The sequence below is a fragment of the Microtus pennsylvanicus genome, chromosome 10 (assembly GCF_037038515.1).
Source record: "Microtus pennsylvanicus isolate mMicPen1 chromosome 10, mMicPen1.hap1, whole genome shotgun sequence".
In the NCBI taxonomy this organism is placed as follows: Eukaryota; Metazoa; Chordata; class Mammalia; order Rodentia; family Cricetidae; genus Microtus; species Microtus pennsylvanicus.
In genome coordinates this window covers 48,287,082-48,313,875 of record NC_134588.1, presented here as the reverse complement: position 1 = coordinate 48,313,875, position 26,794 = coordinate 48,287,082, and the positions used below count along the sequence as shown (strand labels likewise).

Genomic DNA, 26,794 nt, shown 5'->3' with positions numbered 1-26,794 from the left:
GGGGGCTGGGGTGGGGCGTGAACTCTCGACTAGACTGGACTATGAAGCAAGAGCTTGTCTCAAGGGCCAAGAAAAAGAAAGAAAGAAGCAGACAGGGAGAGGAAGGAGATGAAAGGATATAAAAATTGAGACAAAAATATGCAATATCTATGAAACAAAGAGTCACCTCTTTAGAAAGATAAAATGGAACAAATGCTTTGCTGAACTAATTTCTAAAACGAGACTGGGGTGGTGGCAAAAAGGGAGGGCTGAGGAGAAAGCTCAGTTGGTGATGTGCCTCACACACACAAGAACCTAAACTCAGTCCCCACGTTAAAAAGCCAGGCATGGTAGACACTTGTAATCTCAGTGCTGGTCGAGACGGGAGGATCTCTGACCCTCAGTGGCCAGCCAGCCTATCCTTAATCTGTAAACTCCAGGCCAGCGTGAGACCCTGTCTTAAAGAACAGTGATGGCCCCTGAGGAACGGTATCTAAGGCTGTCCTGTAGCTTCTACATGCACACACACACACACACACACACACACACACACACACTGCTGCACCTATGCACAAACAGGCACATGCACAAACATGAAAACAGCTGGGTGGTGGTGGTGCACACCTTTGATCCCAGCACCAGGGAGGCAGAGACAGGCAGATCTCTTCTCCGAGTTCGAGGCCAGTCTGATCTACATAGTGAGTTCCAGAGCAGTCAGAGCTATATGGAAAGACCCTGTCTCAAAAAGGAAAAAAAAGCAAATAAAATTAATTTTTAAAAAAAATGTGCTGGAATGAGAACTCAGTGATCACTTGCTGTTCTTACAGAGGGCCCAGGATCTATCGCCACCACCCACATGATGGTGCAGATGTCCACAAGCAGCCACAGGCACATGCATGGTATATATACATACATGCAAGCAAAACACCCATACACATAAAATGAAAATAAATAATTCTTTAAAAATAGTGGTTTTAAAGTGACAACTAATACTACAGAAACATAAAAGATCATTAGCAATTGTCATGAACAGTTTATGCCAATGAATGTAAAAAGAAATGGAGGGGCTGGAGAGAGATGGCTCAGTGATTAAGAGCACTGGCTGCTCTTCCAGAGGACCCTGGTTCAATTCTCCAGCACTCACATGTCAACTCAAGACTGTCTGTAAGCCCAGTTCCAGGGGTTCTGACAGATGTATTAATAGATTAAAAATAACTACATAAAACATTTAGTAGCAAAACATAATAAAGAAATATATATATGAGAAATTCCTAGACATACATGCCGTCCCAAAACTGAATCATGATGAAGTAGAAAACATGAGCAAATCAATAAAAAAAATGACATTGTATTAGTAATTAAAAGTCACCAAATAAAAGCCCAGGCCAAATAGCTTCACTGATGACTTCTACCAAACATTTAAAGAGGAACAAATACCAGTTCTTTTTTGGGGGAGGTGGGGAGAGTGCTCTTGAGACAAGGTATGGTGGTTTGAAAGAAAATGGCCCCCAAAGGGAGGGGCACTATTGGGAGGCGTGGCCTTGTTGGAATCGATGTGGGCTGTTGGAGGAAATGTGTCACTATGCAGGTGGGTTTTGAGGTCTTCTTTGTTCAAGCTACCCCCACTGAGAAAGACCACTTCCTCTTGCCTACAGGTCAAGCTGTAGGACTCTTGGCTACTTTTTCAGCACCATGTCTGCCTGCACACCACCATGATGATAATGGAATAATGGAAACTGTAAGCTGCCACCTCAACTAAAAGTTTTCTTGTACAAGAGTTGCCGTGGTCATGGTGTCTCTTCACAGTGATAATAATCCTAAGATACAGGGCTTCTCTGTATAGCCCTGGTTGTCCTGGAACTCTGCAGACCAGACTGGCCTCAAACTCACAGAGATTCACCTGTCTTTGCCTTCTGAGTGCTGGGATTAAAGGCGTGTGCCTTCAACCAACTCCTGGTTCACCGATTCTTAAGTGAGTTCAAAACAACAGGCCATGTTTGAGGTTGTGGCATAGCTACCATCCCTCACTGCCTTGCGTCCCTCACCCACAAGCAAAGCTGACCTTTCCTATCTTTCTGCTTTTGTTTCAGGGTCTCACGGGGTCCCCACACACTCGTAGGTCTGCCCCTAGGGAAGAACAAGAGACAAGGAGGTCTGGCCCACCTCGTGAAGCTTGATTGTGCTCAGTCCCGGAGATATCATTTGTGTCTTAGGATGGGCTTGTTCTGACCAGCTGGTCAGAAAAAAAATGAAGGTTTTAAGGGGTCAGGGAGAGTCTTACAAACACATGTTAGCTCCCATAAAACAGCATCCATCATAGACAACAAAACAGACAGGTGTCCAGTGACTTAGCCCATAGACGTCAGGAAGCCTCTGTCACTGGCCACTCATGTTGGCTCAGTAACAGAGGGTCAAAGTGTCTATCAAACACTTGGATGTAAAGAGGAGACAAGCTATTCATGGGTCAACAGCATGCAGAGTCTATAGAAAAAGATTTATAAATCTATCACCAAGGTCTAACCTGCCTGGGTACGCCTTTGAAAGCATTTGATCTACTGGCATAGGACTCAATATAATATCACTATAGGCCCCCAAACCAGCTTTGCAGCACAAGAGGAATATTATGGGGGGCATGTCCCATGGCTATGACACTCACTGATGGTACCACAAAGGCACCATCTAGAAGATTCCAGGTTAAATGAGCATTGGACTAATTAATACAATGAGAATATACCTGTAGTGCCAGATCAAAACATGCGCTGTGAGCATGTGGGATCTCTTTTAGGACATAATACATGCTTTGAATCAAAGGCTCAGATATATGGTACTGTACCCTCTAGAAAAGGACACATGGGGTCTGAAGATCGGGAAGTGGACTTGGAGCCCTGCTTACTTCCATGGCCCTGGCTCTTCTTTCTCCTCTCTTTCCCTTGAACTCTGAGCTCACAGGGTCCTAGAGCTGGAAAATTCTAAGTTCTCAATGACCAGAGACCAAGAGTGGCTGACGTTTTGGCAGGGCAACTGGCCCTGGCCATTAGGAAGCGTGGGGCTGAGAGCAAAGGGGATGGGTCTGCAGGGGGTTTCTGAATGGCAGTCTCCCATAGGGTATGAAGTGGTAAAACTGCCTTGTTAGCGGGGTCCACCTTGTGAGTACGGAGATGCCCTGAGAACAACCGAAGATCTGGAGCAGATATTTCCATCTGAAAACAGCACACCAAAGACAAGGGTATCAGCAGGTGGCTGCAGAGGTGGCCTAAGAGGTAGGAACTGCTCCTGAGGTTGAGGTGGCTGTCCAGACTGAGACTCTGTGCTTAAGGAAGGAACGGCAACAGAAAAGTGACCTGTGCCTAGGGTTTTCTGCATAAGCCTCTGAATCACTGGGGAAATTGCATAGAAGAGAGACTAGTAGATGAGATGGAGGTGTTGGCGTCCCACTTCTCACAGCTAGGAGACAGAAGGGTAAACACAAATCAGATCCACATTAATGAACCCTTCCTGGGACCCCTAACCTAGGATCTATGAAAGAAGCCAGGTAACAAAGATGCCCCTCGGGTGTGATCTTCAAGACAAAGACAGGGGACATCCAGGACCCCCGCCCCACCCACCCTGCAAGCAGGAAGAGGGAGGTGACCTATGGGACATGCTGGGGGACATGTTTTGTTTTGTTTTGTTTGTTTGTTTTTTGAGACAAGGTTTCTCTGTGTAACAGCCCTGACTGTCCTGGAACTAGCTCTTGTAGTACAGGCTGGCCTCGAACTCACAGAGATCCGTCTGTCTCTGCTGGGATTAAAGGAATATGTATGTGGCCACCACCACTCAGCTGGTGGCAGTTCTTAAGAATGGTTCAGTGTGAGAGACCATGGGAATCAAAGCTTATTCAGCACTAGAATTCCTGGAATCGGGGAAAAGCTTCAAGTCTCTCGGGCTGGTTTGTGGGGGATGCAGGCAGATGGGTTCGGTCTGAGTGCCATGGACACACAAGCTGAGCAATGTCACCGCATATCCACCCTTAAGACACAGACTGCAGAACCTGAGACACTCTGAGGGGGATCAGTCCCTGGTGGATTTACTCACCATTAGAGAGATTTGACCATCACCAATGGAGGTTGCCATGGAGACCACCAACTGGAGGACTATGGGGGAGGGACAGGCACTACTGTGGGAACTGGGTGTGAGGAAAGCAGCGTTAGATGTCCAGTTGACTGGGTCTCATGGGATTGTTCACCAGCGACTTTAAAGGATGACTTGATTCAGTCTTGACCTTGAGATGGACTTGGAGCCCTAGTGGCTTTCCTGAGCCCTTTGGTGGAACAAGACCCATAGATATGAAGTAGGTAAGGCTTTGACAGATCTTAGTGACTTATGCCAACATATCAAGGGTGTCCATCAAGTGAGAGAACAGCCAAGAGTAGCAAAAAGAAAGGTCTTTCTGGGCTACTCAGAGGCAAATGTGCAAGAATTGCATCAAGTCTAAATTCTTGAAGAAAAAACAAAATGGGGCAGGAGAGATGGCTCAGCAGTTAAGAGCATTGCGTGCTCTTCCAAAGGTCCTGAGTTCAATTCCTAGCAACCACGTGTAATGAGGTCTGGTGCCCTCTTCTGGCCTTCAGGCATATATGCAGAAAGAATATTGTATACACAATAAATAAATAAATAAGAAAAAACAAAATGGACAGAAAGCCAAATTTGATGCTAATGAACTTCTGGAAGTCTTTAAAGCCAGAAAAAAGTTTCTAGAAAGCATCCCTGTTCAAATAATGCAGGTGCAGAAGATCAAATCCATCCCAGGGGTGGGCAGTTATCTTCCCCCAAACTAAGCAGGGGGCCTTTCTTTCTTGCCGTGTACTAGGCTGTGCTAGGAGTGAGATAGTTTGCCCAGCACAGGCTGCCTCCAGCAGCCAGGTATGGCGGATGAAGAGGCAACAACGGCAGCTACAACCACAGTGCTAACCCCTATGCTCTCTGATGTAGGGAACCAGCCCGAGTAGCAGGTGCAAACACCAAGTGTTACTGTGGCGTTCTTGAAAGGGTGATGGCTGTGTAAGATGCACGATACCCATCAAGGTGTTAGGGAAAGCCTGCAACAGTCTCGGTCTGTAAATGCTAAAGAGTGAACAAGAACCTTGTGGAAGTAGCAACAGGTGCTCCCGGAAGCACTAAGACTGTTAAGAATCCCCGTGCTAGTCTGTCACAACTGCTGCTGGCTGCATTCCAGAACTAAGGACAGGAAAATCATAGTCCTCCACCACTGTGGATCCTACATGCTCCATGATGGAAGTGCGAGGCGAGATTTGCCAGCTCGTGGAATATTGGCAGGAGTTGTTACAGATTGAACCAACTTTCTGATTGGATACTGGGAACTTAGACAGATCATGTGACCAAGGAAGTCATAACCCATTGGAGATGCAACTGTTGTTGCTTTGTTAAATGATGTACCAGCTACAGTCATGGGCTATTACTGCAGTTCGTGTCCATTTTGGTTTCTTTCTTTCTTTTCTTTCCTTCCTTCCTTCCTTTCCTTTCTTTTTTGAGACAGTGTTTCTCTGTGTTGCTTTGGAACCTGTCCTGAAACTTGCTCTATAGACCAAGCTGGCCTCAAATTCACAGCAATCTGCCTGTCTCTGCCTCCTGAGTGCTGGGATTAAAAGTGTGCCAACGCTGCCCAGCAATATTTTTCTTCTCACAATTTCTTTATTTATCCTTTTCCTGACTTGTTTTGTAGTAGGAGAAAACCCTGAAACTTGCCAACAGCCATGTTCTGGAAACAGAGGGATTTATCCCTGGGCACCAGAGTTCGGTAACTAACTGGGGTTAGAGAATATTCAAACACCCATGTCCCCTTCTCCAGGGCTCAGACATCCTTCCAGAAGAGAAGGGGATTGAGTATGACCCAGGGCTGCCCTTTGAACCAAACTGTTACTGTCCTCAGGAGTTCAGCTGTGCCTGCTTTAACAAAGGACATCAGAGGTGGACTTGGTGACTGTTGGTACTCCCCCATAGAAGTAGGGGTTTGGACAGACTCACCTGACTACCCAGCCACTCCAAACCTGTTACAATTCTGCCTAGCTGCTCTTGACTTCAGAGGCAGCTAGTAGTCTATACGTGAGCAGACCTAGCAAGGGAGGCTCCGTTTGGGTGCAGACCTTCCGGCATGGCTGCCTTAAGGCCACTCATCCTCTTGCCTGGAACTCCTTGCCCATTGTTCTGTATCTAATTATACCTAACAGACTCATTGGTTCTGCAGTGTGCTCTTTGGTTGCACGTACCTTGGTTTGTCTTTGGAGCCTTAGGAAGAGAAGTAAACGCTGTTTATGTCTCCCCCAGGGAAGGAATTTTAGCAACAGTTATGAAATGAACATGTCAGGAATTTCTAAGTCACTCACTGATTAGAGGTTCATTAAGTGTTACAATTTGTTCAAAAGTCAGTCCCAAGTGTTCAGCATCAGAAATACTGAGAATTTATAAACAAATGGAAAACTCAAAACAGGTCAGTATTCTTGGAGAAGTTTCACTAAACACAATTTGCATTATTATGGTAAAATCATTTCTATGACAGTTCTTCTGAAGTTTATGGAATCATAAAACAGCAGCCAGACATGGCGGGTGCATTCCTGTCATCCCAGCTCCTCCCGAAGCAGGAGGGTGGCGAGTTCAAGTCTAGTCTGGGCAATTTAGCAAAATGCTGTTTCAAAGTAAGATTTTAAACTTTAAAAAGGGCTGAGGATGTGGCTCGGTGGTAGTGTTTGCCTGATATGCATGGCGCCCCGGTCTTGCTACCCAGCTCACGTAAGCCAGCAAAAGCTGTCTGTAAAACAGCACTGAAAAGATGAAGAAGACAGAGCACTCAAAAACCTTTTCAGATCTCCAAAGTCTTTCATTATCCTCCCTGTATTTCAGTTGATAGTTGACCCCTCTACCCAAAATTATGCACTGAGCTGTCAGGTGGGAGCTCAGCTGGTCAGCCGGTAGAGAGCCTCCTCGTATGCACAGGGCCCTGGATCCAGTCCCCAGCTCTGCGTGAAGCCAGGCATACTGCATGGTGGCACACACCTATAACCTGAGCGCTTGGATCAGGAGGTCAGTGTCTTCCTTGGCTAATTGAACAGGCTGAACAGAGACTCAGAGGCCAGCTTGGGATGGATGAGACCCTACCTTAAAAAGCATTTACCTGCTCTGTCCTGGATAACCTTGAGAGTGACCCTTTTCATTTGTAACCAGTTAGCCAAAGCTGGTAGGCAGGAGCATCCAAGGGGCAGATGGAAATACACCCAGGATCCTTGTTTTCCTGAAATCTTCACAGAAAGTCACTTTTCTTAAAAATACATATTAGCAGTAGCAGAATTGAGGAGAGGACACTGAAGAATGGGCCAAAGGCGACCTCGCACACGGGCTTCCCTCCACTCACACTGCTGGACCTCAGCTATGCTCAGGCCGGGTGAAGCACCTCCCCTGGTGGCTTTCCCCCTTCTTTTCTCCTAGGAAGCAGTTGGTGACCTCATTCCCGTTGCCTCAGTACTCAGTGTTGTTGCATCCCCATCGTACGAGAGCCTCAGCAGTCCAGCTTGGCTGAGTGCAGATGCAGATGAGACCAATGCCAACGTGGACAACAACATCACAAGATGTGGCGGCCTAGAGGTAGCTCCAAACAGATCAACTGCCACCCAGGTAAGGCCCTCTGCTCACATGTACCAGGAGCCCCCAGCTTACCCTGACAAATCAGTGGGGCAGCAGATGTAATAAATCAATAATCATACAATCAATAAATGCTTACAAAAGACAAATGGGGGGAGGGGGTGGCAGTAGAGAATTACCCACCCCAGGATTTGGTGGTTTACTTGCCTGTAATCCCAGAACTCAACGTGAAGACACAGGAAAATCAGAGTTCAAGGCCAGCTTCTGTTAGCCTGAGCAACAAGTGACAAAGTCTCAGAAAATATAAACAGAAGATAAAAATAAAATTATAATAATGATCAATCAGGATTTTCACCCCCTGCTTTCCTGGGGGCCAAAAAGACGTCCCTGCACTATCCCCAAGGCTGCTTAAAATGGGGTTGAGCATTGGTCAAGAGTCAACTTGCTAGTGACTGTGGCAGCAACTCTGGGAACAGACGGAGAAGATCGGCCACCCCTGAGCTTCTCATGAAGACGCCACTTCCACAGAGCTGACATGCCTGACCTCATAGCTTCATAGCACAGCTGGTGACGTCATGCTGAACCCAGTGCTGAGCAACAGGGCTGGAATGACAAAGGTTTAGATGGTTTTCACGTTGGGTCTCTGCAGTGTGAGGCTGGGCCAGATCCTGAGGAATGTCCCAGGGGCATGCAGAGAAGGCAGGCGGGGGCATCCCCAAGCAAGGTGGAGAGAGAAAGCTTGTAAGTATTCAGGGAAAACTGTGAAAAATACAGATACACAGATATGTCAAAACATAAAGTAATATCCCATTCATCTTTACAAAATATCCCTTTGCAATTTGTGTGTGCGTGCGTGTGTGTGCATGTGTGTGCCTGTGTGTGCGTGTGTGTGCCTATGTGTGTGTGTGTGTGTGTGTGCCACTAAAGATTAAAGATAGAACCCAGAGCGCTTTTTTTTATTTTTTTTATTTTTATTTTCACCTTTTTCTTTTCTTTCTTTTTATTTATTTATTTAAGATTTCTGCCTCCTCCCCTCCACCGCATCCCATTTCCCTCCCCCTCCCTCAATCAAGTCCCCCTCCCTCATCAGCCCAAAGAGCAATCAGGGTTCCCTGCCCTATGGGAAGTCCAAGGACCACCCACCTCCATCCAAGTCTAGTAAGGTGAGCATCCAAACTGCCTAGGCTCCCACAAAGCCAGTACGTGCAGTAGGATCAAAACCCAATGCCATTGTTCTTGAGTTCTCAGTATTCCTCATTGTCCGCTATGTTCAGCGAGTCCAGTTTTATCTCATGCTTTTTCAGACCCAGGCCAGCTGACCTTGGTGAGTTCCCAGTAGAACATCCCCATTGTCTCAGTGTGTGGGTGCACCCCTCGCGGTCCTGAGTTCCTTGCCCGTGCTCTCTCTTCTTCTGCTCCTGATTTGGACCTTGGGATTTCAGTCCGGTGCTCCAATGTGGGTCTCTGTCTCTGTCTCCTTTCATCGCCTGATGAAGGTTAATATCCAGGAGGATGCCTATATGTTTTTCTTTGGGTTCACCTTCTTATTTAGCTTCTCTAGGATCACGAATTATAGGCTCAATGTCCTTTATTTATGGCTAGAAACCAATTATGAGTGAGTACATCCCATGTTCCTCTTTTTGGGTCTGCTTACCTCACTCAAGATAGTGTTTTCTATTTCCGTCCATTTGCATGCAAAATTCAAGAAGTCATTGTTTTTTACTGCTGAGTAGTACTCTAATATGTATATATTCCATACTTTCTTCATCCATTCTTCCATTGAAGGGCATCTAGGTTGTTTCCAGGTTCTGGCTATTACAAACAATGCTGCTATGAACATAGTCAAGCATATACTTTTGTTGTATGATAGGGCATCTCTTGGGTATATTCCCAAGAGTGGTATTGCAGGGTCCAGGGGTAAGTTGATCCCGAATTTCCTGAGAAACCGCCACACTGCTTTCCAAAGTGGTTGCACAAGGGGTACACTCATCCACCAGCAATGGATGAGTGTACCCCTTACTCCACAATCTCTCCAGCAAAGGCTATCATTGGTGTTTCTGATTTTAGCCATTCTGAAAGGTGTAAGATGGTATCTTAAAGTTGTCTTGATTTGCATTTCCCTGATCACTAAGGAAGTTGAGCATGACCTTAAGTGTCTTTTGGCCATTTGAACTTCTTCTGTTGAGAATTCTCTATTCAGCTCAGTGCCCTATTTTATAATTGGGTTTATTAGCATTTTACAGTCTAGTTTCTTGAGTTCTTTATATATTTTGGAGATCAGACCTTTGTCAGTTGCGGGGTTGGTGAAGATCTTCTCCCAGTCAGTGGGTTGCCTTTTTGTCTTAGCGACAGTGTCCTTTGTTTTACAGAAGCTTCTCAGTTTCAGGAGGTCCCATTTATCCAATGTTGTCCTTAATGTCTGTGCTGCTGGGGTTATAAGTAGGAAGTGGTCTCCTGTGCTCATGTGTTGTAGAGTACTTCCCACTTCCTCTTCTATCAGGTTCAGTGTGTTCGGACTGATATTGAGGTCTTTAATCCATTTGGACTTGAGTTTTGTGCATGGTGATAGATATGGATCTATTTTCATTCTTTTACAGATTGACATCCAGTTATGCCAGCACACTTTGTTGAAGATGCTCTCTTTTTTCCATTGTATACTTTTAGCTTCTTTATAGAAAATCAGGTGTTCATAGGTTTGTGGGTTAAAGTCCGGGTCTTTATTCAATTCCATTGGTCGACTTCTCTGTTTTTATTTCAATACCAAGCTGTTTTCAATACTGTAGCTCTGTAATAGAGTTTGAAGTCAGGGATGGTAACGCCTCCAGACAATCCTTTATTGTATAAGATTGTTTTGGCTATCCTGGGTTTTTTGTTTTTTCATATAAAGTTGATTATTGTCTTCTCCAGGTCTGCGAAGAATTTTGATGGGATTTTGATGGGGATTGCATTGAATCTATAGATTGCTTTTGGTAGAATTGCAATTTTTACTATGTTGATCCTCCCAATTCAAGAGCAAAGGAGATCCTTCCATTTTCTGGTGTCCTCTTCAATTTCTTTTTTCAAAGACTTAAAGTTCTTGTCAAATAGATCTTTCACTTCCTTGGTCAGAGTTACCCCCAAGATATTTTATGCTATTTGTGGCTATCGTGAAAGGTGATGCTTCTCTGATTTCCCTCTCTTCTTCCTTATCCTTAGTGTATAGGAAGGCAACTGATTTTTTGGAGTTGATCTTGTATCCTGCCACAAAAGGTATTTATCGGCTGTAAGAGTTCTTTGGTAGAGTTTTTGGGGTCTTTAAGGAGTGTATAGTTCAATTTTGTGCATGAGGAGTCTGCAAGTGCACAGGTCAGAGGTTGTTTCTGAGCTCCTGAAAAGTTTCTGCACACCAATAAACCTCCCTGCCAATGCAATAATCTAAATCAGACCAAATCAAACCGAATTAGAAAAGGCCCAGGTTTAATGGATACAAACACTCTGGATGGCTTTCCAGCCCCCCAGAAAGGAGAAATGAAGACCAGAAAACCACGTGTTTGTTCTCTGGGGTGGGGGTGGGGGCAAGTTTAAATACCTGTGGGACTGGCCTTGAGCATCTCTGGGGAGGGGTCATTGATTGGTGGGCTTTCTGGGGGCAGAGTCTGGACTGAAGCAACTCCTAGGGGAAGGGGCTTGTGGTGGAACTTCCACCGGAACATTCCAGACTCTTTGGATACCAGGATGCCAGGGGCTGGAGGGAAGCCTTCACCCAAACACCTTCCTAAGTCACCTTCCATGTTAAAGTGTTATTTTGTTGTTGTTGTTATTTGTTTGTTTTTGAGACTGAGGCACGCTCTGAACTGGAGCTCCCCTATTGGCTACACTGACTGTCCATCAAGCTCCTGTATCCTTTTGTCTCCAGACTGGATTACAGGCTTGCAATGCCTCTTCCAGCTTCCTGTATGGGTTCTGGGGATCCAAACCCAGGTCCTCTTGCTTACATAGCAAGCACTTAAGCTGCTTCTTTAACTGTTTATTTTTTTTCAGCTGACTTTGTTCCACAACGTGATAGTGAGACTCCCAGTCTGTTTGCACTGTGGCCATCTCTTGTTCGTTTCCATTGCTGTACTGTACAATATTTCATTTTAAACTTAGGACAAAATTATCCTTTCTGTCACCAATGGACACCTGAGTTGTTTTCAGTTATCTTGTATTATAGGCACTATCGCTATCAACTCTCTTATAAGTGCTTCTGTTGTAAAGATTATTTCTAGATGAATTATCATTATTTTAGGTCATTTGTTTTTGAGATAGGATCCCACTTATATAACCCAAGCTGGCCTTGAACTTGAGATCCCCCTGTCTCAGCCTCCAGACACTGGTGCTACAACTACGCACAAACAAATCTGTCTCTAAATGGATTAGTGGGTTGTTTTTTTTTTGCCTAAGATATTTTTCTTTCAACTTTGTATATTTGACTAGCGTTGGTATTTAAGGAAATTGCATTTTAACATTTATTTTGTGTCCATGTTGCTTCTGTTTTTATGGGAAACAATCATGTAAAAAAGGCAGGATATTTGGGAGGAGGTAGGGGACTAGCAAAGGGGGGGGAGGTGGTGGTGGTGAAAAGGATGGGGAGGGGAGGAATAAGAGCAAAGTAAAATGGCACAGATACGAAACCCAAAACTTCACAGTAGCCTTCAAAAGTAAAATATATGATCATATCTACATCAACCAATAAGTGTAATGATTTTGACTGCACCTTCTAAGTGATCCCGCACCTTAAAGGACCACAATAAACGACTATGGCGTTCCAAGTGTCCTCACTCAGTCTCTACCCTTGATGGGGCCGCCGTGGAAAGCACCATTTAGTAACATGTTGGCTGTTTCATGGAGGATTTGAGAAAGATATTTTTATCCTGTTTAGGCAGACTCTACTCAGCATAGTGTTGAATCCTGTCAAATACCTTTTTTTAGCTTTCCCTGAAATAGGCCTAGCTTCTTACTGAGCTGCTGGTGTGAGAACGCTGCCAGCACAGCTTTTCACCGTCTCTGCTGTGCCTTAAGCCAATTAGCTGGAGCAGAGAGTGGTTTCTGTCTCTTCTCAAGGTCAAAGGTATCACAAAAACTACTTCCAAGCTTCCTCACCCTCCAAGGTTTTTCTTCTCCCAGAGTCCTTTGTTCAGAACCGAGAAGGCTCTAGGCCGCAGGACAGTGACTGTTGAGTGACAGGACCCTGTTCTTGTGCTAATGACAGCTCTCCCTGCGCAGGTGAGGAGGAGCGGTGGGGAGTTTGCCTAATCTCAGTCACCACCCTGTGATTAGGGCTCTGAAATCAAAAGCTGCAGTTGGACTTCAACTCGGAAGCAGCTGCCTGGTAGTCAGTCCCTGTTCAGCCAGGGTGAGAAGCTGCCAAACCAGTGAGGTCTGGAGCTGAAGTCCCTGCCAAAGGTCCCTGTCCCATTGAGCTCCTCCCCTGCCAATCTTGGGCAGCAGGAGAGGCTATGGGCTGGCAAGAACCACACTCTGCTCTTCTTAGATTTTAGCTGCGGACACTGTGGCATGGGAGAGCTGGTGTGTGTGTGTGTACGTGTGCGAGTGTGTGTCCGGGGAGGTAGAGAAGAAACTACGGTGGCTGCTATCTGGGGGTACCCAATGGCCACATGGCTGACTACACCCCTCTCAACTTTCTCTTCTAGCTTGTCTTTGTACGTCTCTCATTATTGCCTCTTCTCCCTCTCCATTATTTTATCTGATATGTATTTTACTTCCAAATTACCAGGCTATCTCAGAACTGGGGTGTAAGAAAACACTGCTGTCTGTGATCAGTGGCCTTCTGGGGAAGATGGGCTGTGTGAAAAGACCTAGGCGAGCAGAAGATCAGGAGCACGTCAGTCAGAAGCCTGAAGGCTGGTCCTGGCCTTGCCCCTGAATACCTTTCTCAAAGAGTCTAGGGCATGATGGGCTGTTTGGAGTGGATGCTCAAAGCCCTTGAAAGAAACCTAAGTCTACTTGGCATGCAGAAGTTCTTAGGCAGCCTTTTTCCTTAGCCATTGACAGACTTTGTGTAGCCAGGGACACAGGGAGGAGCAGACACCAGGCTACTATAGGGATTTTTCTAATGGGAAAATGTTCTGTCAGTGTTTCGATAGAATCGGACAGGATAGGATGCTATGGATGAGCGTAGCGGAGCACACCTGTGGCGGAGCACACCTGTGGCGGAGCACACCTGTGGCGGAGCACACCTGTGGCGGAGCACACCTGTGGTGGAGCACACCTGTGGCGGAGCACACCTGTGGTGGAGCACACCTGTGGTACTACTGAGTAGGCAGGGGGATTGGGAGCTCAAGGTCATCTTTAATATACAGATGAACTAAAGGCTAACCTGGGCTACAAGAGACCCTTTCTCAAAAAAAAAAAAAAACAGAAAAAGAAAGAAATACAGTAGATTGAGTAGCTTGGGGGGACAGACACTTTTCTCCTAGTCCTGACATCTGTGAGCTAGGGAGGAGGTCTGGGTGGGGTCTGGTGAGGACCCTGCTCCTGGTTTATTTCTGTTCTCATTTGTCAGGAAAGGGGTTGGCAGAGAGAAAGCAAGTTCACCAGCATCTCTTCCTGTAAAGTCCCCCCTCCCATTGCGGGGACTCATCCTTATGACTTAACTACCTCCCAAGAACCTCATCTTCCAACAGCCATAATAGGGATTAAGGCTTTAATACATGAATGGAGGTGTTCTCAGTGGCAGGATCCTCGGGTGACTGGACTGAAGCCTGGGCAAAGAGCAAGGAGACAGAATCAGCCTCCACAGCTGGGGATACATAAGCAGCTCAGCACTGTGGGCAACTGCTGAGGTTTGCGAGAGCTGAGGCTGGAGGGACCTGTGGGCTTCAGATTGCCTGACAAGCCCATCAGGACGTAGATTCCGGGGTCCTCTCCATCCCAAAAGAATGAATGCCCATGGAGGAGACCATGGAAGTACTCTTTTGCCAGTGACCAGGGAGTCTGCACGTGCCTTGGTCTGTCTTGTCCCTAGGGTCCCAGGTACCAGAGGGGCACAGAGCACCGAGTCTGGTCCCCACTGAAGAGATGTTCGAATGTCCTGCCTATAAGACCTGCTGCTGGGGCCAGCTGCCTCCTTCCTTCACCACATGCCTGCCCTAGTACAAGACAGGAGAGCTGGGGAAAGACAGGTTTCCAGCTGGGCGAGCTCCCTTAGTCTGTGCAGCAGGGCATGGACAAATCTCCCCCACCTTGTTTCTGCTTGGCTGGACTCTAGCCTTGTGAGCTGGAAGGACAATCTTTCTCCTTTCTCTGTCCTAAGTGAAACCCGATTCACACCTGGGCTCCTCAGCCCTGCTGGGTTCAGAGCACCGTGGAGAAGCTGGGGAGGAGGGGAGGCCTGCCTGTCCTTCACCGAAGGTGAATCAGAGGCTTCTAGGAGAGTGGTCCCCGTAGCTGCTCAAAAGGGTGAGGCGCCGTTCGTTTGGCCGGGCACGCTCACACCCGTCTATGCTGTGTACATAGACATACATGCTATTCCTTCTCAATGCATCTCCCTACCACTGGCTGTCCTCTGCTCGTTCTGAGCCCCCATTCTCAGCGACACCACTTCCCACACGACACCTCACCTCAGTCAGCTGTTCCTGAGAGCAGTCTACACCACCCTGCGTTAGACTGACCTGAGACTAGAACACAAAAGTCGACGGGCCTGCCCCTTCCTGCTTCAATTTTGCTGCAAACTCCTCAAGGTCATAATCTACGGTGCTTCCTTCTGTTCCGCAGTCCCTGACACACACAGGAGCTCAACAGATATCTGTGGAAACAAGCGGAATCTGGCCTAAGAGAAAGGCGTTCTCTGAAATATGGATGGCGTGATGAAGCCTTGCTGGTTTGTTTGGGACAGGCCTTGCTATGCAGCCCTAGAGGGACTGGTACTTCCTATACATATAGCCCAGGCTAGTCTCAAATCTGTGGCATTCCCTTTGCTTCAGATTCCTGAGCAGTGGGATTATAACCTACCACACCCACGTGACAAGATGATTTAACATAGAATGTAAAGAATTTGCTCTTTGCTATATTTAGGATTGGAGGCTTCCCCTCTTCCCTAGACAGATTAATGTGTAAACCGAAGGTGACTGTTTCCATCGTAGAGGGCTGGAGGGAAGGCAGGGCTCCTTTAAACATTAAACCTTCCTTGAAACTTTCAGAAATCTGCCTTACAGATCATTAACTTCTGCCGCAGGAAGGGACCAGGAGCCCTGGTGTGAATCGGGTTTCAGAGAAGCAAGGCACACTGCCTTGGAGCCAGCTGTGTGGCCCAGAGCAAGTCACTGTCTCTGGACCTCAGATTTCCACATTGCCAAAGTGAAGGCACACTATATCATTCAAGTTTTGTAAAGCTTTAAGAGCCTATGAAGTCCCTCAGTTTTGTAGGTCCCAGTGGCAGGCAGCAACTGTACTGGATGCTGTCTGTCAAACACATAAGAGGCTAACCTGTTTTCAGGGTTTACCTTGGACAGCAGGAATAAGGTATGGCAGGTAGAATCCAGAGAAGAGCCACCCCCTCCTTGGCAGCACATTTTCTGTATTGAAAAATGTACCCCCCAAATAATTACCATTATTATTATTCAGTTTTATGTGTATGGGCTCTGTGACGGCTATCCTTGGTTGTCAACTTGACTGTATCTGGAATGAACTACAATCCAGAAATGGGGGGCATACTTGTGGTCTGGATCTTGAGGCAGTAAGAACACCTTTAATCTGAGCCACCGCTTTTGCTGGAAGCTTGTGTAGGGACGAGGGAAGAAGGAAGGGGTTGCCCATTCTTTGCCTGCATGCCCTTGCCTTGGCAGCACATCCATTCCTTCGCCGGCGTTGGAGCCCACTTCCTCGGGATGCCAGCGTACACAGAAGACCAGCTGAGACACCCAGCCTCGTGGGACAGAGCAACTACTGGATACTGGGGCTTGTGGTCCTCCTACCTGTTTTCTTAAGTGGTAGGATTACAAGTGTGTACAACCCAGTTCATGTAGTGCCAGCATCAAACCCAAACCCAGGGCTTCCCGCTTGCTATTTCCCGGCTGAGCTACATCCCAACCTGATTCTAAGTGTTTGGTTTGTTTACTTTGTTGACAGGGTCTCACTGTGTAGCACTGGCTGGTCTGGAACTCACAGAGAGCCACCTGCCTCTGCCTCCCGAGTGTGAGGCGTGTGCCACCACCGCCCAACTCTATTTGAGATTTTAAAGACTAAACATCTCATATGATGCTACAGACGCGAACATCCGCACTGAACAGCGTGATGATCGAGGTCCTTAAGTTCTTGGAGACCTGCACTTTCTAGCTTGGTCCTGACTGTTCACTGTTCACAAAGGGACGATAGTGCTGGACTCCTGAAGTCACAGAATGCCTGCCCGGGTAGACAGACCCCCCCCACACACACACCATGATTTGAGTCAGCACCATATCGTGATGTGATCAGCATTTAAACCAAAGCAGAACTGCCTCGTTTAAGAAACTACTTATTCTGGAAACATGGCAGGAAGGTGCCCCTGACTCTGCTCACCAGAGCTGCGTGAGTTGGACTCGCTCACTTACACGGGGGTTTGCCCTGGATAACATCTCTGGTTCCTAAATTGGTCCTGCTGTCAGTTCCTGATGGTCTGCTCCGATCAGGACCCATTACCTGCCCAGAGTCTCCCTCCCACAGACCAGGGAAGGCAGACATCCTTTTGGTTTCTGAGTACCCAGACTGAACCCAGGACCTCTGGCACACTAGGCAAATTCTCTACCCATGCACTACATCCTCAGCCCATTTCTTCACTTTGCATTTCGAGAAAGGGTCTCACTAGATTGACTAGGTTGGCCTTGAACTAGCAGATCCTCCTGCTTCAGTCTCGGGATCAGCTGCGATTACAGACCCACACCACGGGGCAGAACTGGCTTTTCGCTTATGTGCCCTGCTCAGACCTTTAGTTTTGCGCAGTAGCTACACTGCCTTCTAGCCGCTGACCCGCACAAAAGATTAAATACTCTAGTTGAGGTAAAACGTGCTGGCGAAAGGGACGATGAATGAGCGTGTTCTCTTTTCAGAGGTTTTTGATATATTCTGGTTCCTCTTACTGTCCCCCCCCCCCTCAAAAAATGGGTTTGGACATTAGAGAGACGTGGTCACCTCCCTCTTGTTCCATGGAGAATGCTCCAGGGATCTGGGGCACAGTTGTCAGCACTCTATCGCTCCTTCAGCAGAGGCCTGAACCCAGCTCTGTTCGGGAATCCTCAGCGCCCGGAGAACCGGTCCCTTCCCAATGCGGCTGGCAAGGCAGACCCCACTTCTGGCTGCCAGGGTGAGCAGTCCACTCCGGCTAGCTCAGGCGTCTCCGCTCCGCGGAGCGGCCAACGACCTTGACCTAGCAGGGCGCCCAAGGGCGATGGGGTCGGTTCTTCGGGGAAGCACACCTACTCCACCCGAAACGTTCTCTACCGCCAGCGTTCCTCAGCTTCCCCTCTAGCGGAGCTGGTGTGGTGGGTTGAAGCGTGGCACCTCCGGCGCCCTGGCTGCGCTCCACCATTACCTCGGCTCCTCTCCGCTTTCGCGCCCGCGTGCCCAGGGAGGGTTTGCTCGGCGTCCGGGACACTGCCCGGTGGCAGCCGGTGCGCCCCACACTCGGGGCGCATCCCCCGCCGTCTGTGAGGGGAGCCGAGCCGCGGCTGCTTCGGGATGCCAGCGTGCGCCCCGTAGGAGCGGCCACGACCCCGGGAGGAGAGGGAGGCTGGGGGTGGGGACAGGCCGAGGTCGCGGCTCCTCCAGCCCCTTCCGCCGCCCCTCCTCTCGCCTTCCTCGCCCTCTCTTCCCGGGCCGGCCCCTCAGGCCGCCCGCCCGCTGGGCCTTACACCTTCTGGCGAAGCCTGTGAGTAGCGGTCGCGGCGGGGCCTGGGGCGCAGCGCACACCCGCCAGCCCGGCCTCGCCTGGCAGGCCCCGGGGCCGGACGCCCTCCCAGGGGCGAGGCCTTCGGGCCACACTCCCGCCTGCCCGGATTTAGGGCGAGTCCTTCCCGGGACTCTGCAGCGGCCCGGGACTGGGAGCGCGGGCTGAGGCCTCGCCTCTCCGAGGGATGCAGGGGATGGAGGCGGCAGTGAAGCCAGCGCTCCACGCTCAGTGAGTACGGAGAGGAGCCGGGCGGGGTGGCGGGGCGCAGAGGGGACCTGGGCCGCCGAGACCCGACCTCCCACCTCCTTAGAGCCGGAAGGGTTGAGGAGGCCCGCTCTTCACGTCCATTTTCGTTCAAGTTTTCCTGACTTGGAGTGGAGGGCTCCATAACCGTCTTCCGGAAAGACCATCCAGAGGCCTTCACCGGGAGCGTCTTGTTCTTTAAGGTCTGCAGACAAGAATTTCTGGAGTGCAGTTCTAGAGTTTACTGGCCCTGAAGATCTTTGGGTTTTAATGAAAGGGCTCATGTTACAATCCCAACCCTGGCCTCTGGATTGGACCTCAGAGAAGAGGTAGCTGGGCTGCAAAGATAAACATAGTGTAGTCTAGATCTCTGGTTCTCAACCTTCCTAATGTTAACACCCTTTAATACAGTTCCTCATGTTGTGCTGACCCCCAACCTTAAAATTATTTTCGTTGCTACTTCACAACTGTAGTTTTGCAACTGTTGTGAATCGTAATGTAAATATCTGTGTTTTCCAATGATTTAGGCGACCCTGTGGAAGGGTCTTTCGACCCCCCAAAGGGGTCTAGACCCACAGGTTGAGTGAGACCTGCTGCTTAGATGATCCGGTAGAGGAGATGACTTTTGTCCTAAAGACAATCCTTAAACTTCACAGATTTACTTCCGTGAAACTTAATTTATATCCCCGAAAAGCATATAAACTGATTTATAATAAGTGACTGTAGAGGAAGTTAACCCTTTAAGAACTTCTTATGGTGGATCTGTATTGTGTGAAGGGAGTAATTAGCTCCTCATCTGCCATTTATGCATGGATTCTTATTCACAGACTTTACTTTATATGGGACACATCTAGACGTTAGGATGATTCCTCAGAGTGGCCTGACAGAGTAACCATTAAGACCCAGGAGCTTGGACAGTGAGTAAGACAGTTGCTTCTTTCCTTTTGGAAGGCTGTTGGAATCAGCCCAGCCACCTCCGGGCTGTGTCACACTGGTGAGGCTTGTGACCTCTGCGGACTCAGATCTTACCTAAGAATAAGGGGCTGCAGTTAAATGCTAACTGTCCTGGCAGAGCCCTGGGCTTGGAGTGAAAAGCTTTGGTTACAAGCTGGGCTTCCCCCGTGGCAGCCATGGGGTGTAATTTCTCCATACCTCAGTTTCCCCACCTGTGAAAAAAGAAGATTCTAACACAGACATGTCGGAATTATTTTAGAGAATGTTGAAATGTTTGAAAAGTCTTAGTTTGTGACTGTCCCTGTCTCCTCTTGAGTACGGCTTGACCCTTAGTCAATGACTTCTGCATTGGGGTTGGCATGAGGCTGGCAGGCACCCCTTCTACTGGAGGCCCAGGTCCTTCACCCAGAAGGAGGAGCATGTTGGCCATTAGCCAGCATTCTCCGAGGCCATCCTTTAGCCCAGGGTTGGGAAATCACACTGCTTTTCACAGTACTCCACATTTGTCATAGGATTTGTTGTTTGAAGCCTTGCTTTGCTTGCCTGTAAAATGGGGTTAGAAAAGCTAGGAACACAGCACACATAAGGTCCCAGACCCTCGGAGGGACTGTTGACAGTTAGTGGTTGCTAGGGAAACAGTGTCATTTTCTTCAATAGTGTAAACACTGGTAAGTTGTCCATGCTCCAGGAAACACCTCCGTTCCCCTCCTCACCCATGAAAGAACATTACTCATAAGTTCAGCAGTAATGTGTTCATACTGTTCTTTGACTTGTCCTTTCTGGTGTGTGTTCACATTATGTAGTGAACACCCCTCTACTCTGTCTTGATATCTGAGCAGGGGTCCATATCAGAGCACTCTGGGGGACCAAGCAGGTTCCTGGGCCATCCAGGTACAGGGTTTCAGCTTCTCCTTTATCCTGCAGAGCATTCAAGTCAGGGAGCAGAACAACCAGCACCATGCAAGTGACTCCAGCTGTGGCCAGAAATGGTCCAGAGCTGCCGGACAGCGGACCTCTCCCAGGACCCATGCTCTGCCTCCAGGGAGACTGGACGCCTAGCCTGGTAGCTCCCAAGCCTCCCAGGACATGGAAGCTGCAGCTCCAAGGCCCTTCTGTGCTCGAGTCCAAGGTGAAGGCCTTGAAGGAGAAAATGACAGCAAGAAAACAGGGGGCAAATCCCTGCCCCACTTCCTATGAGCATCCATCGCCCCCCAAATCCAAATGCTGCCAAGTCAAGCCCGAAGCTGTCTGGAGCCTACTTGAGGGCTCTCCTCTACCAGATACCCTGCTGGTTTCCCATGCTCAGAACCAGACTGATGGGCAGCTAGACAGCAGTGTTAATGAGAAGAAGCCTGCCAGGAATGGTGGATCCAGGCCATCTACCCCTGGTCTCGGGAGCTGCAATGGACAAAGCCTGTGGTCTCCAGAAGCAGCGTGGCTGCTGGCTGATCATGGGGATGGCCCAGCACCAGGATCTGGCTCTTTACAAGAGAGCCCCAACAACCAGGTTTCTGTGGGCCAGCCAGAGGGGCCTGGTCCCTGTAAAACCACCCACCTGAGCAGCCTGAAGAAGAGAAGACCCTACTTACTTGGAGATGGTGTGGTGACAGAGGGAGATCTAGACAATAGAACCCTAACAACCTCCAAGGAGGACTTAGTCCCCAGAACAGACCTGCCAGAGATGTTCCGGAGAGCTGGTGGCCTGGGGGCGCTGGGCACTGGGACAAACGTTTTGTCCCTGTCTGAACAAGTGGAAAGGAACCGCCTCCTGCTGCAGGAGATGCTGAAAGTTTCCAGACAGGGTTCTTCCTCGGTGGGAAGCCCAGACCGGACTCCATCCTGGGACAGGGCTGCATCAGGTGAGTCTCATTTTGCTGGCCTGGTTTGGAACAAGTGGGAACTTGTAGGGAAACTGGAAAGATGGGAGAGCACGATAATGTCACCCAAATAATCGGTGTCCAGCTGGAACATAAGGTCCTTTTATAGCTCACAGGCAGCCTTCGCTGCCTCACACCCTGTGGTCCTCCAGATCAGTGGGAGCCATCCTTTGTGCTTGGGGACAGAGGCTATGTGACTCTTCCCTGTGCCTTGTGGCCTTTTGCTCTCCCTCTGATGTTGTCCTGTGTCACCCCGTTGTGCTTTGTGTCCTCGGGTGGGCTAGCAGGCAGGAGCACTTCCCTGCAGAGGTTGGACAGAGTGCCACAGGAGCACTGTTGCGGGGGTGTGCTCACACTCCAAATGACATCCTTGAGCAGGGCATGTGTGGGGTCCTCTTCAGCCACTCTGGGTTCACTCAGTCTTTGTGACCGCCTGCGCCTCCACTTCTCAGACCAGAACCTGGGTCCCAGTTCCCCACTTTCTAATCCCATCATCCTGGACATTAGACTTCAGTGTGTGAATTTTGGGGAACATGGGCCTACAGCCCACACAGGGAGCAGAGCATCTCTCCCGTGTTCACTGAGTAGCAGCTGACAGCCCAGTTGGTGGCTCTGTCCTGATCTCTGCTTCTGCTCTGGGCCCTAGAGAGACCAGCGGGAGACGTGGACTGGGACTCGGGCACCCCCCTGCAGGACTCAGGTCAGAGCAGGTAAGGGCTCCTCCTTACCTCCATTCCTCCTTTACTCTGCCCTAGAACATCAGGGAACCTTGCAAAGGCCCGAGGATAAAAAGGCAAACCTTCACCAGTGGATAGTGGCCGCGGCCAACCATCGTCCTTGAGACTCTGTGGACGGTACTGCTGGGTGCAGAGATCTGCAGAGCCTTCCCATTACCTGCTCTGTGTCCTGGAGGCTGTTTCCCCTGCCCAGGCTTCTGTTTCTTTTGAGCAGGAGGAGTTGAGACGTCATAGCTATCTGATTAGTTCACAGGGTTATTGCAAAGCTGAAGGGCATGGATGTGAAAATTTTTAGGGAAAGTACAGGAACCCAAAACTCTAACTCCTCCTATTCTTTCCCTAATCAGAGGAATGTGCTGGGCTCAGGATTAAGCGTTTCCCCTCCAGCCTCTCACTGGGGCCCACAGATTGTTTTCTTGCCCCTCCATCATTGTTTCAGGGAAGCTGTGTCCAGAGTATGGTGGGTGGATTGAGGCGCTGTCCTGTGCCTGGAAGAGTGGAAAGAGAGGTGTGGTGGGGGCTACGTGGAGGTCTGAACAAATGCCCACTCGGAGGTTGGCCCCAGCCTTAGCCTTTGCTGGGATGTTGGTCCATGAGGCTGAGCTGGGCCCTGGGACTGGGAGTGGCTCGCATTTCCACAGCTGCACGTGACATCAGTCTCTGCAGAGTCCCATGATGTCTGCCCACAGCTGTCAGCTGTGTTCTTATTGGTCAGGCTGCTCCCCGTGTAGCCTATTGTCCTCCTCAGAACCCGGGTAAGACCTCGGCCTTCCTTAGCCCATGCTGGCTGCTGTAACAAAACGCAGCAGGTAACTTAGAAACCTCAGGCATGTCATGCGTGCAGTTCAAGGGTGGTGATCAGTCCCCATTTCCTGATCCCATCACACTGGGGGTGAGATTCCAGCATGTAAATTTGGGAAACATAGCCCTATCTCTGCTTCTGCTCTAGCAAGCTGAGGGTGCCCAGAGTCAGGTAATCAGGGTTGCGCTCAGCTGGCGGTGGGAGAAGGGTGTGGAAAGAGGGATGCCTGGCCCTTTAGTCCCTCTGTATTTATGTCTGGTCTCTTCTGCCTTCCTGGCTGCTGTCCTCAGCCTCTCATCACATCCTTATCTGGCCCTGCCCCTATGGTCTTCAGCATCCTCTGCTCCCTGTGTCCTCTCTGTAGCTGCATCCCTGTGGAGCCCTCCCCCTCAGTGCTGCACTCTCCCACTCACCCAGTCCCCAGTCTCCCCAGGCCACCCTAGCTCCCTCACAAGGACATACAGCTGTGAAGTCCTCAGAGAAAGAAGGCAGCCCCTGGCTTGCACTGAGATAAGTAGTGAAGGAGTGACTGGGCCAGGAGAGGGAAGGACTTTCACACGTGCCTGTGAGGATGTTTAGAGCTCCCAGGACTAGACTCCTAGTTTAGTTTAACCTGGCAGGCCGTCTCTACCCATGGGCTATGTGGCAGGGTCACGCATGAGAGTCAGGTTTGATGGCGCATGGCTGGCATCTCGCCCCTTGGCAGGCTGAGGCAATGGCCTCAAGTCCCGTGCCTGCCTGGGTTACATAGTGAAACCTTGTCTCAAAAAGAGACAGACAGACAAAGAGATCTCAGGTATGGCTTGTATGTATATGTATTGTATGATTCCCGTGTGTGTGTGCGCGCGCGTGCGCGCGTGCGTGTGATATGCTGAATCAGTGTATGTGTCTGAGGGGAGATACACACACACAGAGAAAAACAGACAAACTTGTTTTAGGACCCTGTTCAAATACTAACAAAATGTCTCCTTTGAGTGCCTGGCATATAGAGCCACAGGCATGAAGGTCAAGTCCCTGCTAGGTAGAAACTGGCTGAAGGGCCAGGGAGCATAGATTCAAGGAAGAGAAAGTGCCAACCCCACTGCGATACCCCAAGACATTGCAGGGCTCCCATCTGAGTGAGATGGTCTTAATGACGCTATAACAACGGAACTACATTGCCCAGAGACTTGGCTTCTCTTGGCTCTGCGCCCCAGGAGTGCCACAGAGCATTTGGGTCCTGGGCTCAGGGTCTGTGCTAGGAGTGTAGGACCCTGGGCAGAGCAGTGCTCTGAGGTGGCAGCTGACCATTTCAATGGCCACCCACCAGTGCGTGCCGTGGCACAGTGGCCACCCACCAGTGCGTGCCGTGGCACAGTGGCCACCCCTCAATGTGTGCCGTGGCGCTTCACTCTTAAAGCATTGCAGACCTTCTCAGGGCTTGAAAAGCAAATGGGTCTGCTTCCCATTCAGTCAAGTTTAGAATCTGGATAATTCATGTTATAATCAAAGAACCGTGACAGCCAGGTTAGCCCAACATGTTCCTAATTGTTACTGTTCCGCAAGGTAAGATGGCTAGCTCACGGAATGGCACTGATTGCAGAGTCCAGTGTTCGAGTCTGGGGTATCTGGGCCAGCTTGCTGCAAGGCCCGAAGGAGTCAGCCATGGAGGTGAGCCACCTAAAGACTCAGGGCCTCAGATCCTGCAGGAGACCTCCATCCCCTGTGCGCAGGGTTGTTCTCTATTAAGGGTCAGGCTTTTGCTCAGCCCTCTGGGGCTAAAATATACTAGTGGCCAGATGACAGAGCAGGCCAGCCACTGCCATTTTCACCCTCTGGCTCTGTGCCAGGTGCTATGTAAGTGCTGTTTCTGCATCTCACTTTGTCTGCGCACACATCTTAGTCATTGTTCCGGCTTTACTGGCAGAGAGCCTCTAGAGGAGGCCAGGTGACGTGGAGTCAGGACTTGTACTCAGGCCCCCAGGCCTCTGCCCTGACTGCCTATGGGGCACTGCCTTGAGCTGTCCTTTCCATGTCTCTATAGGCCAGCCCTTGGGTAAGCAACCCTTGGGCCGGGGATCTAGGGCCTTTTGTCTCCCTCCAGCCTGGCCTGTTCTCTGCTGTGGGAGAGGAGATGTATGGGCCAGCTGTGTGTGTGAGTGAGCTTTCCGGTGGAACCCCCCACTACTGTCACCACTCTGCATGCTGGCACTGCCCACCCCTACTGCCACCAGTGCCTTTACTGGTGCCTTTCTCCTTGAATCCCTGGAGGCAGGAACAGGTGCTCATAAAACGTCCGTCAGAGGCAGGCAGGAGAGAACTGATGGAGGGCTCCCGGACAGCTAGACCTGTGTGGGCTTGCAAGGGTCTGGGCGGAAGCCGAAGGAGCATTCCAGATGGGTGAGGCTGAAGAGACGCTTGGGAGCATCTGAGGTGGAATGTGTGGTGATCCGGGGAGAGCTGGAATGAGAGCTCACCTGAATGCAGAGGCATCCAGCGGACTCCTTCCTGCCCCCACGGCCTCCTCCTGCACAGAAGGAGGACCTTAGCTCCTGGAAACACAGGTGGATGTGAGCCCTGTGGGACCTGGGAAGAGCGTTTGGAAGCCATCTTGACTCACTGGCTAGTTTTTGTATTTTCTGGGCCCAGAGTGCCAGAGAGTTATGAGCCCTGTAGCAAGACTAGGGGACAAGACACTCAGCTCCAGCATTCTAGGGAGCCTAGAGGTTGTTGAGGAGCACCCAGGGCAAGAAGTCACTGAAAGTGGCTGAACCCCATGTGGCTTGCTTACCCTTATCCTGCACCAGCCATGTAGATGTACAGACACAAAGAAAGCTCTGCACTTGCAGTCCCAAGAGACTCAAAGGAAAAAGAAAACACAGCGGAACAATACACTGAGCCATTAGTGCTTAACCAGTTCCCCAGTGCCCAGTGTTCTGTCCCCTGTGCTGATCCCACGGAAAGCCATTGCTGGAACCTTCAGGTGTACTGTCCTATGCCACGCTAACTCCACACAAAATTCTCATTGTGGCTGAGCAGGGAGGAGCTCACAGAAGTGGACAGCTTCAAGGCGGGACTCAGCTGACTTCGCTGAAGGCCTTTCTGGGAATGTCTCCGACATCTGCCACTCTGGCTGCCCGTGTGCCCGTGAACCCAGGCAGTGCTGACCTGGCCAGTGTCAGGCCTTGTTCTGGGCTTCATTGGGGGATTTGTCATTTGTCATCATTGGAGATGTGGGACAGACCTGTTCTGACCTGCCAGAGACCTTTCTTTCTCTTCGTGGAAAGAAGAGCGTGAGCTTCCTCTGCTCCCTGCCAGCCTCCTCCTGTCCCGTGTGGAAGTAACCTTTCCAACAGAGCCCATCAGAAGCTTTTGACACTCTAGAGCAAACCCAGCAAGCCCTCTCATATTGCCCACTGATTGTCACTTCTAAACATGCCTTTTCCTTGCCAGCAGCAGGGTAGTCTCACTGGCAGGTGACCTTAGTTCATGCTCCAGGGTCCCCACACCTTGAGTGAAGGGGTAGAAGTGACTCCGTGCTAATAATAGAAGCAACAGTAGTAAATGCTAACCATGTTTGAAGAGACCATTTCTCCCAGATTAGCAGGTGAGGGAACAGACTCGCCCCTGAATGCACTCAACAGTTGACACCACTAGGAAGAAATGGCCTAGGGCTGAGGATGTGGGC

General features: G+C 49.6%; 1 protein-coding gene across 2 annotated transcripts in view; it reads left to right on the top strand.

Moving 5' to 3' along the window:
* The first annotated feature begins 17,747 nt into the window (after window positions 1-17,747).
* Kiaa1614 (KIAA1614 ortholog) overlaps window positions 17,748-26,794 on the top strand; it is a 31,715-nt gene continuing 22,668 nt past the window's right edge. The window contains exons 1-3 of one of the 2 annotated variants that reach the window (XM_075988288.1): window positions 17,748-17,929; window positions 20,636-21,570; window positions 22,235-22,298. In XM_075988288.1, the coding sequence (XP_075844403.1) occupies window positions 17,772-17,929; window positions 20,636-21,570; window positions 22,235-22,298 (1,157 nt within the window). In that variant the 5' untranslated portion in view covers window positions 17,748-17,771. Of the gene's footprint in view, window positions 17,930-18,544; window positions 18,743-20,635; window positions 21,571-22,234; window positions 22,299-26,794 lie in introns of those variants that run through there. The other variant, XM_075988289.1, reaches the window with a different exon arrangement.